This window comes from Zingiber officinale, chromosome 8B (assembly GCF_018446385.1).
Source record: "Zingiber officinale cultivar Zhangliang chromosome 8B, Zo_v1.1, whole genome shotgun sequence".
Lineage (NCBI taxonomy): Eukaryota > Viridiplantae > Streptophyta > Magnoliopsida > Zingiberales > Zingiberaceae > Zingiber > Zingiber officinale.
The window spans coordinates 87,536,171-87,555,200 of record NC_056001.1 but is presented as its reverse complement, the minus strand read 5'-3'; the positions used below and the strand labels follow the sequence as shown (position 1 = coordinate 87,555,200).

The window sequence follows — 19,030 nt, the reverse complement described above, 5'->3', positions numbered from 1 at the left end:
CGGGAGCCTTAGGAAGACCGGCCCTCATTTTTCTTCTTTTGATTCTTTCTTCTTTTTCTTTCAGAACCTGCTTGACTTGCTTTCGAACGCTTGGTGAAATCACAGCAAGAGAAAGGGCTAATGGTTGGTTTTGTCTACTATATTTATTATGATTGATATCCTCGATCAAAATCGCCTTACCTGGATAAGAAAGAGAGAGAGAGCCCGTGGAAGACTTCAAAATGGAATATCTGTTAATTTCTTCTTCAATTGATTCCTAACAGGATTGGCAAATGTCACTGTGCGTAACACATCTAATTGAAAGTGGAATGAAGATAATGCGCTTTACTCTTTCATTTGTAGCTGGATTAGCCCGGGTTAACTTGAATCTGTTCTTTTTAGTTTTTCACTAAGCCTCATCCGAGGCCTTGATTACTTCTCAAATCAAATTAACATTATTGAATTGAATCACTTTCTCTCTCCGATCTTATTAGTTTAGTAGCCGCCGTGGAAGTCACAGTAGTTTTAGCAGAGTAAGCTAGAAGATGACCAACCCCACCCCATGACGATTAGTGGATACTCGGATTGCATATGATTCACTAGCGCAGGCGAGAGAGTGAGCCTTGGCTACTTTACTACGACTACGTAAAGGATAGAATATAGACAGACGAAGACCAACGCCTAACAGCTACTTCTTTATTGGCTCTTCTTCGAGAACAAGAACAGCCTTTTACTCCTTCCAAAGCAAATCGATTTCATGTCGGCGAAAAGCTCTCAACGAGGTCAAAATGTGTTTTTTAAGCTTAATCCGCCTTTACTAAAGATCAAGGAGTATACTTGTACTCCGGCTAATAAAGGAAAGGTTTTTTCATTTGAAATTTCAGTTTGACTCTGATTAGATCCTTAGCGCAAGCGCTAAGTAAGCAAGCTACCTTATGTAATGTAAAAAAAACCGAGGTATTGAAAATAACGTCAAGTAGAAACGAACAAGGTCTTACGGCACGATCACTATATCTTTTCTTTTCATTTTTTTTATGGAAAGAGGGGATGATACGTGGCGTGGTATACCTAATCGTTTGGTCAACAAGACGTACGTAAGTCGACATAGCTCCATGTATATGTTCTTTGGCCATAAATAGAATGAAATGAAATAATGGTGAGCCTAGGGCGACGAATATGGCTCAAGGGTGTCTATACAAAGCCCTTCTCTCTCTTATTCATTCAAAGGGCCAATGCACCAGCCAGCCGGTGTGGTGGCGAACACGCTGTGCTGTAAGCCAAGCTGTTCACCTTGTAGACGGAGGAGATATAGAAAGTGTGCCGTGCGTGAAAAAAAAAAGATTCTATAGTAGCACCAGTATATTATTTTATTTCACTTAGCCTGCCTCCCCCATGACTTTCCGGACCAACCAACCCAGATCTGCCCTCGCAAGTCTCTCTGCATTTTGGGAGCAGAGCATGCAAAATCGATCGAGCAATGGATGGATCTTAGAAGAATTCCACTTTGAACAGCACGACTCTTTCTATTTTTTTCGCTGTTCTTTCAGAACCTTCGGAACCTCCTCTTTCAATCGACACACTCGACGCAGATAGCTCCGGTGGCCCCTCTGCCTCTATCAGGCGGCGGCAGCCCCCACCTCCGCAGCCGCAGCATGGAGGAGCAGCTCCTTAATCCGCACTACAACCAATCCAAATTCTCTCCGGATCGATATATGATGATGCTAAACCGAGACCGAGATAGAGAAAGAGGGCAAAATACTGCTGATGGGTTGTTGGCTTTTCGAAAAAGCACTCATAGGAATGGTGCTAATTCCCATGTTCTTTTTAGTCTCGCTTGGTTTCGAGAGCCTCCCCCTACCCTACCCCTCTCTTACTCGTCTTTTGAAAGCCGTCATCCCGGATTTGTTTTTTTCGTATGCCGCCTCCCCTTTCGTAATTAATTATTATTAATATTTCCTCAGGTCTCTATAAAACAGAATGAAAAGGCGGGTGAAAACACAAACAAAAAGAGAGAAGAAAAGTAGAAAGGGGGGAAGAAGTCTAGTGCTAGTTCTTACTGAAACTTTTTTATTTCACTTGAATTTTTATTTAACTTTAATAGAAAGAAATAAAGGCGCATACGCGGGAAGGGGGCCCCACTACTTCCAGGGGTGGGGACTAGTTATTTCTTACTGGGCGAGAGGTGCACCTAAGCCACCTACCCACTCATCAGGTGTTCAGCTGACTTGCACAGAAAGACCCCTAACGTATTTGAATTCGGCGACCCATCTTTTGACTGTTGTCAACTAATCTTTTCAATGTTCGATTCTACTCTATGTTAGAACATTTCTTTGAATGCTATTTCGATCTAAGTGGTCTTATTCTGTGTCCCGTGCTAGGAAGCATTATGATTCTTTTCATTCCAAATTCAAGAATACGACTGATACGATTGATTGGTCTGTGCGCTTCTCTTATTACTTTTTTGTATTCCCTTGTTCTTTGGATACAATTCGATCCTTCTACGGCCAAATTTCAATTTGTGGAAAGCCTTCTCTTGCTTCCTTATGAAAACATCCATTTAGTTATGGGTATAGACGGTCTCTCATTATTCTTCGTGATATTGACCACATTTCTGATCCCTATTTGCATTTTAGTGGGTTGGTCTGGTATGAGAAGTTATGGGAAAGAGTATATTATTGCATTTCTCATTTGTTCATTTCTAATGATCGCCGTGTTCTGCATGCTGGATCTTCTACTATTCTATGTTTTTTTCGAAAGCGTGCTAATCCCTATGTTGTGCGGAGCTGAGCATCTTCTATTCGCTGGGCTCATTTCCTCTGCAGGGGCCTTGTGCAGTAAAGCCCCTATGGGCGGTCCTCCGTCGTCGTAAAGTAGTAAAGGTCCCCGCGAAGCTTTCGGGAAGAGGGCTAGTCTTGTGTGTAAGCATAGCATTTCTGGTCGAACCACCGAACCACACATCTTTTTTTGGTGGGAGGGTACTCCGAGTAGTGGGTACCTCGTAGGACCTCGACCCGCCTACTCGGGTCTTGTATGGATATGCAGGAAGGGGTGCTCCTAGGTCTGTGTAGGGGGTGTCTTTGTTCGCGAGAATGGATTCCTCGTCAAGTCAGGGGGGTGTGGACACACTTGCGCGAATTCGGGTAAGGGCTACAAGGGATAAAAAGAAAGGGACGAGCGATAGCGACGTGGCCGACCAGGGATGGACGTAAACTCGTAAGCTACCGAGGGTAGGGATAATCGTCCAGGTCTTCTTGTTAAACAAAGCGCCCCGCCACAGCAGGCAGGTTGCTTCCTCTGTCGTCGCCGGGGAGCTCTTTGCGAGTAGACCTTAGGAGTTCTTGCTAAAACTAAGGGAGGGGAGGATCGACCCGTTCAGTATAATTCCGAAGAAAGACTGTTGGCGTGGAGACAGATCTTTGGCCCCCTTCAAAAGAAATGCGGGCAGGGTAGAGCTCGGGAGAGGGTTCGAGAATAGGGTAGGGTCTTGTCCTAAAGATGAAGATCAAAAAAGGGGGGGGTCCCGCATGCATCTCCGTACAAGTGGAGGCCGGAAAGATCAAGATCAAACAATTGAACCGCTCACATCACAGTAGTCGTAGTTGCGTAAAGGCCGTCAGTCGGGGGCCCACGGAGCGGTGCTATGCCTTTCACTGATCTCTCTCTCTCTATCTATATCTATCTAGAGAGATCTGCTGCGTGAGCAACCCGACTGTGCGTTACATGTGCTCTACAGGCCGCACTCATCTTCCCAACGACAACGAGCCATTTTTTTTCTTTCTTGGCGGGTTGGGTGACGGTCGGGCCCCCTACCACTAGTCCGGCTAGCTAGTGAGCGGTTCTTTCGGGCGGGAAGCAGGCCGGGCCCTACGGGCGGGCATCTCCCGCTACGCAAGCTGCATTGTTCGCCATCACCCGAGAAGCAAAAGAAAAGAGAGTCAAGGCGAAAAAGACAAGCATAGCATAGTGGTCTAATGACAAGGGCCGACGTTGGAAGCTCGGGACGGAGCCGTATGAATAGGAAGTCTCACGTACGGTTCCCTGAGAAGGGAGTGGCTACCCACTTCCGCTTCGACCAAGCACCACCGGTCAATTCCGCTTTGGGGCCACCCCTTACTCTACCATTATAATTGGGGTATGGGGTTCGAGACAAAGAAAGATCAAGGCAGCATATCAGTTTTTCCTATATACTTCTATTGGATCCGTTTTGATGCTATTAGCTATTCTGTTGATTCTTTTCCAAACAGGAACCACCGATTTACAAAGATTATTAACTACAGAATTTAGTGAGCGGCGCCAAATCTTTCTATGGATTGCTTTTTTCGCCTCTTTCGCCGTCAAAGTGCCTATGGTACCTGTTCATATTTGGTTACCCGAAGCCCATGTGGAGGCACCTACGGCTGGATCCGTCATCTTGGCAGGAATTCTTTTAAAATTGGGAACCTACGGGTTTTTAAGATTTTCAATACCCATGTTTCCCGAAGCGACACTTTGTTTGACTCCTTTCATTTATACTCTAAGCACGATTGCTATAATATATACTTCCTTGACCACTTTAAGACAGATCGATCTTAAGAAGATCATTGCCTACTCCTCAGTAGCCCATATGAATCTGGTGACTATTGGTATGTTTAGTCGGGCGGCGGCCCTTAGGTCACCTATTTTAAGTTATGGACACAGAAGCAAGGCCAAAACATGTGTGCCGGGCGTGCGACCCATCATCCTACTAGCAATAGGGGAGATCAAATAGCATGTCGCAACAAAAGCGTCGATTCGAGGCGTCAGCAATGCCGTCTGTTCCAAAGAAAGCCCTTAGCGCCCCGGGACGGGAGTGGGGGACGACCCTACGCGCAGACAGCTGCAGCACCGGCTCTACGAAGTCCGAATCGAATCTTTGGCTTTCCCGTGAATAATCAGGGCGCGGCGAAGCGAGCGCTTCTAGCTCTTTCGCTTGCTTCTTTCTTATTGTGGCGGCTATGTTGGCGTGGCGGAAATGAACGAAAAGCGAGATTCACGTGATTTTCAAATAGATTGATAGATGGCCTGATCTGTTCTGATAGATCGAAAGAGTAGGAATGGATAGATAATAAAGAGGAAGGAAAAAGGCCTCACCCTGTCTACACGTCGCTATAATTATAATAATCGCTCGTCCCTCTCCCACAGCAACACCCAACCCCCATCAGCAGTATTTGTAGGCTCAACGCCCATTTACTCTTACCTTAGTCAGTCGAGCCTATCGGAAATCAGGGATGAGACTCTCTCCCTAATAAGATAGGTCGAGCCTCCCCATCAGCAGTATTTTCTCGCGATTACGCCGGGTGGGGCTATTCAAAACTACTCGACAATGCTGATGGAAAGGGCCAACGCGGTCGAGCCATCTAAAGAAGCCCAACTAGTCGGCCCTCACTTTAAATCGATCCCTACGGCCCTCTATTTCTATCTATTGATGAGACAAGATATTCTCTATCTATTCTGGATCCATCAGATACATATCGATTTCTGTCTATTGGAGTCGGAAGAGTATGTAGAGCGCCCAAGCTCTTTTTAGGCCAGCTCAGTTCTCTTATCCATCGGTCCAATGCACTGGGCTCATCTCATGGGTAGATCAGTAGTAGTTTTGAATGCCATAAAATACTTATGATGGGGATAAGAGGGTGCTAGGGAAAAAGCTCATTTGTGTTCTTCGCCGCCTCGACGCATTCCCCGGCATCGTCCCACACAGAAAGAAAGAGCGCTCCGCCCCGGCCCGACCTGTAGGTCCGCTAACGTAAAGCGAGGAGTTGAGCCTGAACTGGCGAAACGAAGTCATGTAACTCCTACAGCTAACACGTGTCCAGTCCAGCGGGAACGCGCAGCGCAAACGAACGTGAGCTGCTATACCTTTTCCCCCTAAGGCCATCGGGGACCGAGTGGTAAGGCCATGATCCGCAGGGGAAGGGATCACTCATTCTTCTATTGGGGACAGGTGCACGAACGACAACTCCAAACGTCACACATCCGCCGCCTACCTACCGTTTAGGTGGCACCAGCGAGATCCAGCTCACGGTAAGGAAGTGTCGCGGCTGCTCCACTCCGCTGCGGTCTCTTGAACCCGTCGTTCTCACTCGGACCTTCCCGCGCGCGAAGCGAATGGGCGCTGTGCTGTGGGTCAGTTTCGGGGCGGGGGGCGGAGAGAGACCAGAAGAATGATGAATTTGGATCGACGAGCCATTTCGTGAATCAATGGAATGTCTGTCTATCCATATCTATTCTATCTTTATATGACGGGCCATATAACTAGTAGTGCTCTTTTTTATGGCATGAGATTAAGTACGGTAGCCACATATCAGCTGCGTGCGTCCGTTGGATCAGCTTTGACGAAATTGGACCTAGCGAAAAGGACTCTAAGCTAAGCCTTCGCGCAAGCAAGCAAAGTAGAAGCAAGACGAGGAAGCGGAGCAGTCGTAGAAGCGTTCCCCCGACCTAAGTCGCGACCATGAAGAAAAAAAGGGCTTTTTCCGGGTAGTTTAAGGGCTGCTCGCCCCCAAAAGGGCGATTTAAAAGAAAGGCGAACAGGGTTGGTTTGGCAACAAGCAGACGGTTCTCTATCATATACGCAAGGGGCGAAGAGCTGAACAAAAGTTTCATTCTTTGGGCGAAGAGCCTGATTTTCTTAACTTGAGTACCAAAGCAAAGGCTGCTTTCGGTTTCGGGGCTGTTCACTACAAGCTATCAGCGCTGTCTTAGATTGCATAAAAATAAGAGAAGTCGACGTTCAATCTCTAAGGCGGGTTTCGGCTGATAACGGAATAGTGTTCGTGTCCAAAGGTTCAAAAAAAGCCCAACGCTTCTAGAGTTCGCTGCTTTTCCCAGGCCGGAGAAGGGCAACTACTGATTGATCGCCTTTGTTTGATATGTGTGAAATTCAGTACAATCGAAAACTCAACCCAAGCGGCCACTCACTATAGAAGCTAGAAGTAGCCTAGCCCTAGCCTATAGTGTAGTAAGGGTGAGTATGAGTCTTGTATAGTTGTCGGCCTAACCGTCATGGTCACGACATGTTGTTGATATTGATTGAGTTATAGGGAGGCAGAGACTATCACGGAATCCATCCATAAACCGTAAGCCCGCTTCGTCACCGTCACGACTCTTTCCAAAGGTGACCCGTCATCTCATCTCCAGTGGGGGGCCGTCGGAGCACGTAGGAATGCCGACCACTACATAAGCCTTAGCGGACACATTTGCCTTCATTCGCTTCGCGGGAGTCGCACACAGCACATAGCTTGAAGTCAGAGGGCCCGTACTACCTGCCTAACCCTTCGCTCCGAGGGACCAAGGAACTTCTAATCAACTCGGCAGAAGGGAAGGGGCCTATGTATTTGCATGACCCCTGCAGATTTGACCCTACCTAGACCCGGAGCCATTCCCCTAGCGGTCCTGCCACCACGCCGCAGAACGGGAGCTCATGTGGAACCTTGGATTTCTGGCGTAAGAGTGGTGGAACGTAACAAAAGATTACGGCCGCGTAACATAGGGGCCTACTATGAGGGGAACTCGGCCAAAGGAGACCCGAAGCACCCGGCCCTACCTTCTTATTCTGTAAAGCCGACCTCTTTTTCGCTAGTGCTGACGCAGTGCGCGCTACGATAAGGAAAGCTAAATCCCTGTGGGGGCCGGTGCCTTTTGACGGCCACGTCGCAATCCCGTCGTTATCACGGATTTGGAACGGCCCAAACAAAAAAAAACCTCTCTCTCACGTCGCGATGCTCGTACCTAACGGGAGAGCCTATCCTTACTTATTATAGTCTGCCCTAACTTTAAAGCGAGCGCGTCATTCTCACTCGCAGCAGATTACAGCGTGAATGGCGAACTTCATATTGAGTCTCACATTGCCCCAAAGGCTATTTATACTCCAAATAAATGATGTTCAGGCACGACAATGCTGATGGGGGGGAGTATAAGTTGTCCCAAAGGCTATTTACGACTAAAGATTGCTGATGGGCCATTCACTCTACCAACTATGATTGTAGTCGGCCCCATCAGGTATTTTACTGCGAGATTACTTAGGGTGGGGCTTCAAAACGTATACTGATCTGCCCTTCTCAATATTAGTCGAATATATGCCTATCGGTTCTACGTCAGCGGAAGACATCAGCAGTATTTTCTTGCGTGAATGGCTTTGGGCCATTCACTCTGACCCTCTCGGTCGATCCCTCAAAGACTCTTATCAGTCGGCCCTCTCCTTTACAGTCGAGCTCTATCAGGGTCTACAATCGACCTAAATTACAGTATTGCGCTGGCTCAACTACTGCTATTCTTTCCGTCGCCCCTCTCCTTATCAGTCGAGCTCTATCCTTACGGATACCCTCTCGCATACGCTCGAGCTCTATCTTAGGATACCCTAAATTACGGTAAAGCGAGTTATCTAACCCCTGCTGATGGGTTTTTAGGCTCACTCGGCCCTCTCTTTGTCAGCCGTGGGGAAGCCTTTATGTCTGAGGCGGGGGGAGGGGCCTACCTATCCCGATAGGACCCCAGGAGCAGTTTAGAGGTTCCATATTGCCGAGCCGAAGGGCACTTCTTCTGTACGTGATCGTAGTATGTCACGTCGTCTCGTCCTCGCAGCATCGAAGAGTACCTATGCACTATGTTCTGGTTCACTGATAAGGAAGATAGAGTTGGGGTGGGGGTCTACGATGTGAGATTGGAGCCCGGGGAGAAAGATGCGCTACTCTTCACGGAAGCAGGAACCGTGTTGTCAAAAAGATCGGGGGTTAGAGATCTCTGATACTACCATAGATCCGACAGAGCGGAACGACCAGAAAAAGAAGTGGAGTTAGAAAGCCGTATGATAGGTGGTCACTATCTTGTACGGTTCGGGGGGTAATCGGCGTACGGAGGGGGAATCTTTGGCTCTATCGAACATACAGGGAATTGGAGGTAGCATTTTACTGATGTTAAGTCATGGACTGGTTTCTTCAGCCCTTTTTCTATGTGTTGGTGTTCTATATGACCGGCATAAGACTCTTATTGTTAGATATTTCGGAGGTTTAGTGAGCACCATGCCGAATTTCTCTACCATTTTCTTCTTTTTCACTTTAGCCAATATGAGTCTACCTGGCACTAGCAGCTTTCTCGGGGAATTTCTAATCTTAGTAGGAGCTTTCCAAAGAAATAGCTTAGTAGCGACATTAGCTGCGCTTGGGATGATTTTAGGCGCGGCCTATTCCCTTTGGCTATATAATCGTGTGGTTTCTGGAAATTTCAAACCCTCTTTCCTCCATAAATTCTCCGATCTAAATGGCAGAGAAGTATTCATATTTCTACCTTTGATTGTTGGAGGGGCGACCGTCCGTTGAACTACCAAGTAAACCCATGTGATCATGACATTCTAGGTGCTTGCGATGGCACGGATGCGACTTCCCTCATAAGTCATGGGTGGCATAGCCCGTTGCAGACCTTTTTTGATCCATTTCTTTATTACCCCAGAGGGGCCCGGGTGGGACCGAGAGAAAGGGGGCGACCATGCATGGCACTTCTCGACCGTGTCTCCGAGGGACAGTTGAACGAGCGACTCATGAATGCTGCCGGGTTGGACGAGCCAATAACTCGAACGCGTTCGGTCTCTTTTTTGAGCAAGAATCAGAGCGGACTGCCTGCCCTTCACCATGATACGGACTCCAAGTTCTTATGGCAGAGCACGAGGAGTTTCCTTCAATATGATGATGGGAATGGAAAGCAGAAGCACGACTGGGGTCTTCGTGGTCCGAGATATATCAGTCACAGTAACGTAAGCATGAGACTCTTTGGTAGTACCGGTGAACCAGATGGCCGCGGCGAGGGAATCTGGGACGGAGGACTCGTAATATCTCTATAGATCCGGCAAAAGCGAAAGACCCCCTAACGTCAGGGGCGAAGAGTCTGGCCAAAATGGGCGGGTGGGTGCGAGCTGGACATAGCTTATGGCTAGAGCAATTGGAGGGGGCCCAGCAGAGAGAACAGTAAGGATAACGAGCGCGGAGCCCGCTTGGCGGGCGGCAGGAAGGGTAGGCCAAGAGCCCAGTGAACCGGGCGGGGCACTCGAGGAAAGGGGGGCACACTGAGCAGAGAAATTGGCCCCGCGGAACTTTATAAAAGCAAGGACCGCGGAGGGAGGTCGAACCAAGGACCTATGGAAGTCGGGGCTCCGGTCAATATTGGATCAAACGGACCTCCACGTCGCACAAAATATAAGTGCGAATAATTCTCGTCCATAACAAAAAAACACTCTCTCTCTCTCAGCAACTTCATTATACTTTTTCATGGATAGAGATTCAAAACTACGAAAGATCTACAAATATTGACGGCTGGTCGATCCCGTCGAGTATTTTGCACTCGGCCCTCACTTTAAAGCGAGCCCTACGGCCCTTTTCTTTTTCAAGACACCCTACCGAGACAACGGACACTCTCAACGGATCCTCCACGCGCTGGGCAATTCTCTTTCGTGCGTCTTTCTCGTGGCGGGAACAGAACAAGAGGGACCGGCCGCCCAGGGCTCGAGGGCGAGCCATACGAGAGTGAGTCGAATTCTCTTGGAGTTCTGGTTCGGGCCCCTCTCGATCTTTTTCGTATTAGGGAAGGGGGAAGGAGTCTAAATCAATGGACATTAATGAACCATCATTGATGGACGTTGCACATGACACGATCAATTCGACTCAAGGTCCGGCGCTAATACTAATAGAAGTAGCTTACTCTTAGTCTAGCGAAGGTGCCAGGGCAGGGCTTTTTTTCGTAGTCATAGTGGTAGGGTCTCATGAGATCTAATCTATGCCGGCCGTCGGAATCAAACGAAGGTCGAAGGACCATTCGATTCATTAAGATTAAGGGGGAAGGCCCCTTTTGTTGGCGGGGGGGAACGGGACCTCCCGGCCTCTTTTGTCCGGAGGCCGGCTTATGCAGAGCAGCGGGGCATAGTTTGCCCTCGCCTGGCGCCATTCCCGGACCTAGCTGCAGACGGGCGGGCCTGAATGAAGAGCGGACCAGACTCTTCTTTGTCTGCTCCCACGCACGCAGACCGGAAGATCTCTGTTGTCCTGGACTAGACAAGTACGTAGAGATCTTCGTAGGACCGGGGAGGGAGTCTCTTCTTTTCTTTTCTAGGATTCCAACTCACGCCACGCACGGAGATTTTTCCAGTTGAGGGCTCGGCTCCCCCGACTCAACAAACAAGGTTAGCTTACTACCTGCCTCTACAGAAGAGGTCTACTTTGTACCGCCCGGAGGTCATATAGATCGGAACCCGGAGCGAGTTGAACGAAAGGGTTGGTGTGTCCACAGCTACAACTACTGGCGCGTGAAAAGGGCTTAGATTCGTTGGGCGCGGGCCCCGAAGTCGGGTACTTAAGTGGTTACCATAAATTAAATAAAAAGCGCTCCCCCCTTCCCCTATTTCTGCATTTCATTCTCGATCCGCCTCATTCAAAATTAGAATTGATTCGAAGTCAGAAAGGGTCGGTCAATAGCATAGCTCTTTCTTTCTCGGGTCTCCTTGAGAAGGAAAGGCCTGAGCATTCCTAATCCGGACGGTTTGCCCCAGCTTGGCGAATCGCATCCCCGCGCCGCTCCTGACCGTTCTCGCTAAGTCTTTGCAACGGCTGGGAAACCTGTCTACGAAGCGAAGCCTATTGCCACGCCGACCATCAAGAGCGCGTCGTTATCACACCTTATGGAATGGCCCTCTCCCTCCCCCTAAATTACGGTAAAGCGAGCGCGTCATTATCACATAAATCGTTCCTCTCCCTAACGGTCGAGACGTCGGTATCCCTCGTTCCTAACAAAAAAATACAAATACAATACAAGAATACAACAAACAAATACAAGATACAAATACAAATTACAAATACAAGACTCTCTCTCCCTCGTACTTTAGGTCGAGCCCTAAAATACTGCTGATGGGGATTGGCGTCTACAATCGACCAAAAGTAATGATGGTATTGCGCTGCCTCTATTCTCCTTGTGTCGCCAATCGACTATCGTCTCACCTATCCATATCCATATCCTGTGGGTACCCACAGCAACAGTCGTAAATGGCTTTAGGCCATTTACTCTTACCTTATCAGTCGAGCTCGATCCTTACGTCTCCAATCGACCAAAAGTAATGATGGCGCTGGCTCAATACTCTTTCCGTCGCCCAAAGCAACAGTCGTAAATGGCTCAACGGCCATTTACTCTTACCTTTACAGTCGAGTTCTATCCTTACGTCTACAATCGACCTTACAGTCGCTGGCTATATTCCCCTTTTGTCGCCCCTCTCGCATATGCTCGAGCTCTATCCTTACGTCTACAATCGACCTTACGGTCGCTGGCTATATTCCCCTTTTGTCGCCCCTCTCCTTATCAGTCGAGTTCTATCCTTTCGGATACCCTTCCCAATATTACTTTAGTTTAGGCAGCTCTTCGCCAGTCGACTATCGTCTCACGTTATATGATAATCCTTCGCCTTTCGGCTTTCTTTTCAGCTCTTCAAATACTGCTGATGGTTTTTTAGGCGACTATCATCTCACCTTATCCACGATAATCCTTCTCTTTTCTTTGATGGAATGGCCCAGCCCAATAAAGGAAGGTTAACGTACGCGATGCGTTCCATTTGTACGAATCGCGAACATACCACGCACGCCCGGATGTAGAGCCTGAACTGGCAGACCGACGCAGGTGCCAGATCCTCAGAGTCTCGATCAGCCTAGTGCACCAACCACGTGGTACGACGGGCACTCAAAGACCTGGCGAGGCCCACCCAAGAGCGCCATATGTCATATGGGAACTCATGGCAGGACACAATCCTTATTGTTTATATATCCGGTAAGAATAATAAGAAAGAATCAAAGTCCAGGTTGGTTGATGAGCCTAGTGATAGGAGACTATCTAGCTTGGTTCGGAGAGCACTTGTTGGGTTAAAGATTCTTTGCTAAATGTTAGGCCATAATGCTGAACTCTTGACCCTACTTGTTCGGATGGGTCTTCACCCCAAAGTGTTCCCGGACTGCATGCATACATCCGTAAGTAACTTAGTGCAACATGGAAAATTGAATTGAGAGGAATCAGCAAAGAAAAGAAAGAGTTTCCGGGTGACTGGATGGATCGCCCAACGGGGTAGCTCCGACGCGGAGGACCAAGCGCAGCACTCCCGTAACTGATCCTTTTGTAGGTGATGGGGCAGAGTGGGTGGAGGTCCCCAGGCAAGAGTTTCTGTTGTTCTGCCTTAATGAGTGGGGGAGGTAGCCTCATTAGGAAAGAACTACTGGCACGGACTTTCGGAGGTCGATCCTTTAAACAAATAATCAATGAATACCCCAACTCGTAGATAAGTGCTATTTTGAAGACACTACTAATTTCGATCTTTTCCATTCAGCCTTATATTTGATCCACGTCGCTATGAATATCGCTCGTACCACAGCAACACCCAAAAAACCATCAGCAGTATTTGTAGGCTTTAGGCCATTTACTCTTACCCTAACGGTCGAGCCCTACGGCCCTTGCCTTCAGATGTCGGCTACTTATAATGAACTTCAGGACTCTAACCATTAAGCTGCTGTGAAGAGAAAGAGTGAATTCCTAATAGGTTCTTTGTACGCGTTTGGGACAAGAATCCCTACCTACCCATGAACACCGGAGATAGGGTTTAAAGAGGTCATTTAACTCCTAACAAGAGGTCCGCTCCCATATTAGGGCATTTGCTACTGGCTCGGGAGGGAAGACAGATTCAACTAAACTGCTTTCTATTACATACCCGTACTCAAACAGGGACTCTACCGGGACTAATTTTGAATCATGGTACTCAGACAAAATCCGGAAAGCTTATACATTTGCAACGGGCAAAGATTCAACTCTTTCAGCTACGGGAACTGATGAAACTCAAAAAGCTACCGGAATAAAAGGAGAAAAAGCAAGGGCCGAGGTAACGGTAGAGTGAATGGCCCAAAGCCATGAACTACTACTGATGGGGGGGGCTCGACCGATGATATTAGGGAGAGAGTATACCCGATTGTAGATAGGCTCGAGCGCATGCGAGAGGGCCGACTGAGAAAGTCTTCGGTAGAGTTCATGGCCTAAAGCCATTCACTACTAATACTGTAATCTGCTGGGCTCGAGCGATGATATTAGCGAGAGAGTCTCTTTGAATATGCTCGACCGGAAGGGCAGGGCCAATAAAAAAAGTAGTCTTTTCTCTTTCTACGTTTTGAATCCCAGATCACAGTAGTCGTTTTGGTAAATGGCCCCAAAGGAAAGACCATGTTAGACTAGGTATTATATTTAGCCATTTTAGCAATAAATAATAGCTTCTGCTGCGAATGATAATGACGCGCTCTTTCTCGAAATAAAGTGAGGGCAATTGCTATAAGTAAGGATAGGCTCTCCCGTTAGGTACGAGCATCGCGACGTGAGAGAGAGGTTTTTTTTGTTTGGGGCTACGAAACTACGAAAGATCGTCGGAATGAACTCTTCGGTCGAGCAACATAAGTAGGAAGATTCTAACCTTAAATCACTCTTTCCATTCCCGGCAGCTGCTGCTGGTTCCACTCCTGTTGTTTTCCTTAAGGAGTTCTTTCCCACTCATGAAAAGTGCCTTTGTCAGAGTCCCTTGAAATGCTTCTAATGCTTCAATAAGTGCCGTACGAGGGGGAGTTTGACCAGACCGTAGAGTAGAAGGCAGAGAGCTCACCAACAGCTAACAAAAGAAACCGGATTCGAGGAGCGGAGCCTACTCCTTAACGAAAAGTACTTATATGGACTCTACCGGGTCAGGACAACCAAACACTGCAGCTAACATGGCGTATTCGTATAAACATTCACTCTAACCTCTCCCATCCGGTCTCCTTGACCCCAGGTCTTTCTCCAATTCAAGGTTCGGAAGAACTCCTACTGACTCGTATGGGTTAAATAAAGAATCTCTTTCGCGTACAAGAAACTTAAACCATGAAGTCTCAGCCGGTTGCTATTGGTTATTTACCTAATGAGACTCAGGAAAACAATGCAAAGGAAAGCGAACAACAACCATTCACTTCAGGAAAACCATGAACAAGAATTGCATGAACAGCAGCAGTTTCTCCTTTGTTTGAGGGTCTTTCAATTCCCGAGAAAGTATAAGCAATCCCTAACCTTTAGCGTACTTCTTTTAATTCTTTCTTTTTCCCGTACGATGAGGGGATAGGTTAAGTCAAGAACTCGGTACAGGATATTGAAGATCAGACATCAGTTTAATAGGGCTTTCGCCTTATCTTGAGTTTGAGCTCCCCTAACCTTCCGAGTACTCTAATGGAATGAACTTCAGAAACCAAACAGCAGCCTTGCATAAGCATAAGCTACTTATAATGAACTCTTTTCATTCACTGTTAATTAACTTGAATCTCTCGCAGTAGCTCCTTCTACCCCTACGAGTGAATGGCCCGAACTTCATATTTAGTCTAACATGGCCCCGAAATATAACTAGTCTCACATTGCCCCGTAGATCAGTATACGTTTTTCATAGCCAAAAACTAAATACTGCTGCCAACAATGCTGCCAACAATGCTGATGGGGAAAAGATTCTTTATTTAGAGAAATCTTCATACTGTTTGAATTCAAATACTTAAGATGGGTTTTGGATTTATTATATTCAGCAGTATTTGAATAAGTTAATTTCTTCTTTTATAAGTTCATTTCTTCTTTTCTTTTTTTTTTCGTTTTGGCACCGAAAGAGCAAGGCCCCATGAGCACTAAACTAGAGCGCACCCTGAATGGTCGTAGAGCCGGTCAACATCTGCAGTAGTAAGATCCAATGTTCCCTGTCTGCGATTGACTTATTCCCGGAAGGTTCATTCCAGGCACCTTACCTTCTGCTTCTGGTCTCAGCTAGATGAGTTGAGTTTAGCTCGGCTCGTCACCGCTACGTGGTATGAAAAGACATCCGATCTGTCCAGGCATGACTTGCTAGGCTTTCCTTTCTTCTGACCAGTTGTGAGGACTAGCCTCCCAGGATTCCTATTGACTATCTTGCTTGCCTCTGGGCATTGACTATCTTGCCCCTACTATCTCTCCTGGGCATTACTATCTTGCTTGCTTTCCCCTGGCCTGGGATTCGTTTCGCTCTTGTCCCTGGGATTCGTTTCGCTTGGCGCAACGAAAGCATCTCGGCATCTCGTGCGTAACTCGTGTGAACTGAACCTACGCATAGTAAAGGCAGATTCGTCCCCTAACCCAACTCTGGATTCGGATCACTCAGCCGTGGACTCTGCCTTCTCTGCCCTCACTCCCGATCCAAGACCTTCAATTGAAACTGGTCGGCCTGGCATTATTACCTAGCATTATGAAATCATACTCTTCCTCACCTGGCATTATGAAATCATACTCTTTGATTCCTACTAGACTAACCTAGACTAAAGGAAAGGAATTCAACCTGGCGAACCTGGCTCTTATCTTGATCTTGCATCTAAAAGGAGGATCAGCCTCCTACACGGGAAAGAGAAGCCCACCACGACTGCAAAGAGAAGCCCACCAGCCACCAGAGGGAAAGCGAGCACCGAAGATTTGGGTAGTGATGCCTCGCAACAATACTAATGGGAATTGAATCTTGGAATCTTGCGATGCGAAAGCAATTCGACTAATTGAATCGGAATCGTCACTACTCGTCACTAATACTAATGGGAATTGAATATTGAATCTTGCTCGTCCTTTCGAAAGCCTCTTTCAGAGCCTTTGACTCTTGTATGGTGCCTTCCAAACTCCAGAAGAGAAGATGAGATGATGCGTTCCTCCCTTTTGGCTTTTGGGTTTAGTTGACTTCTAGTTCATCTGCAATAGGCTCGTTTTAACTTAGTTCATCTGCACTGCAATAGGCTTTTAGGCTCGTACTTTCTTGACTTTAGCCCGAGAATTCAAGTTTAAGTTAATAGTAGTCGTTGGAACAGGTATAGAATCACTCTATCTCCTATAGGAGTCTCTCTCATCCCTAGTGCCCTATAGAGTCTCTATCTCTCTCATCCCCTATGTAGTCTCTCAGATGGAGTTGAACTCAGTCATCTCTCATCTGGAGTGGAACTAATTTGAGTTCTTAACAAACCATTTGCCCTATCCTCTCTTTCCCTTAAAGAAAGTACGCAATGTGGGAGGGATTTCGGGAACGGGAAAAGATCATCAGATGCGTTATGCTTAACACATGCGACTCAGAAACAGAAGAATGAAAAACTTTTGAATTTCTTTAAATATAAAGAAATTGAAACAGAAGAATGAAAAACAAAATTTATTCTTTTATGGCAAAACCGGATAATCAAAACTACGGGCCAAATGGAGGGCTCAATTTAAGCTTCTTAATTATGGCTCAAGCGGTTTTTTGGGTTGATTTTGCCCATCAGCAGTATTTTAATTCAAAAAGTGTTTTCTTTCTCTCACTATAATTAAATGATGGTATGGCGCTGCCTCTGTCTGTTGTATCTTGTATCTCTTTTTTGTATCTTGTATCTGTTTGTTGTTAGAGAGAGAGAGTGTTTTGTATTGTTTGGTGGGACGACCTAATTGTGATAAAATATTCGACGGGGTCACCTTTTAGGTTGTCGATGTTCGAAAGTAAACTGTCCGGGTTGTGGACAAATACGTTCTTTGCGACGAAGGGTCTGTAGCCTTCAGCGGACGATCCTATCAGTTAGATAATCGAAGTCCATACCAGACGATTTCGAGCATAAAGAGAGATCTTTTCACATGGCGAGGAAGGCTCTCATTAGCAGTCCTTAGGCCGAGAAATGGTAATAGTCTCTGTCTTGAAAGATAGGCATTCGATTGATTAAAAAAGAAGGAGATAAAGAGATAATACCTTGACCAATGCACTCAACCTCGGGGAACTACGCCCGGAAGCAGTACCGGCTCGACTAATATATTTGGGGAATCAAAAAGTGGAATTTTCTCGTTTCGCATCAATAGGAAGTGAACAAGTCTTGGAGCTCTTGTTCGTCCGTTTCAGGTTGGGAAGGTAGCAAGGTTCGTTGTCCTCTCACTCGATCGGAGAGGGAGGGCCAAAGACGGAGAACGGCTAGCAGCGATAACACCAACAGCTTAAAAATCTCGGGTGTAGGAGAAGAAGCCGATAGGGGGGTGGAAGGTAGCGAAGAAGCTAAGCTAACACTTGAGCAAAGTACTTTCTTATAGAATAAGAAATCCCCACAGGCAGCGGTGGCATCGTCATCACGGTCCCGAGCCAACCCTACTAGAGGTCGATCTCTTAGAGCGGCGAAGTTCGGCCAATCCATCCTATCCTGGATTCCGAAAAAAAGCCCAATTGAATCTCGAGGAGGACTGAACAGATGTGGAGGATCCTGACAAACTTGGGGAAAGCACACCTTGAAGAGTTGACATCTGAGATTGAAGATGATGTCAACCAAGAAGGTTTCTGGCAAACTGGAAGGAGTAAGGAGGGATAAATGATCTACCTTAGGTAATGCTCTGCTTTCAGTGGGAACCGGTGGAGATTGAGGTGAAGGTCTTTTAGTCTCCGGATTGGTTGTAGGAGAGCTAGTAGATCGGACACATTTATAAGCCTAATATCTTCTATCCTTCTACCAGAAGAAAGACCTTTAGTTAGCCCTCTCAACCATTCCTAAAGTTATAAGATAAAGAAGAAGAAGATAAGAATAAGACCCGGGAAGACTTCTTTCTAGATGACTGGGAGAGAGTAATGAAACTACGATGGAAGATTATCGAGCATTTCATTTAGAGAGTGTAGACTTTGGACAAGTCGTTTTTTACCCGGTAGACCACTACAGACCTTTTCGCTGGATTCTCCCCTTAGAATAGAATCGGTCATAGTAAGTTCCATTATACCTCTCCGCCAACTGCCCTAGCCTTTCCTCGGACATCTATGTGCTTGTTGATGCCTATTCAGACTCGTTGCCTCGCAGCCATTACTACTGATTTCACTTTGTATGGTACGACTTCTTCATTTACTTTACCAATGAGTATAAAACAGCACATGTAACCCCTTTTTTTATTACAGATATTGACCGACGATATATATATTCATATTGCCGTCGGGAAACCCTCACGAACGGGATAAGGCGAGAATTTCCATTCC

At 46.8% G+C, this 19,030-nt stretch overlaps 2 protein-coding genes across 2 annotated transcripts; both read left to right on the top strand.

Annotated features, from left to right (window-relative positions):
- Positions 1 to 721: 721 nt before the first annotated feature.
- On the top strand, positions 722 to 4,158 carry LOC122015204 (NADH-ubiquinone oxidoreductase chain 4-like). The gene has a single exon (XM_042571967.1). The coding sequence runs from the start codon at positions 2,294 to 2,296 to the stop codon at positions 2,846 to 2,848; it is 555 nt and encodes a 184-aa protein (XP_042427901.1). The 5' UTR covers positions 722 to 2,293; the 3' UTR covers positions 2,849 to 4,158.
- On the top strand, positions 4,154 to 13,285 carry LOC122015203 (NADH-ubiquinone oxidoreductase chain 4). Its single transcript, XM_042571966.1, has 3 exons — positions 4,154 to 4,613; positions 8,875 to 9,297; positions 12,937 to 13,285. Exons 1-3 carry the CDS (start codon positions 4,187 to 4,189, stop codon positions 13,023 to 13,025), a joined length of 939 nt encoding a protein of 312 aa, XP_042427900.1. The 5' UTR covers positions 4,154 to 4,186; the 3' UTR covers positions 13,026 to 13,285.
- The last annotated feature ends 5,745 nt before the right edge of the window (positions 13,286 to 19,030 follow it).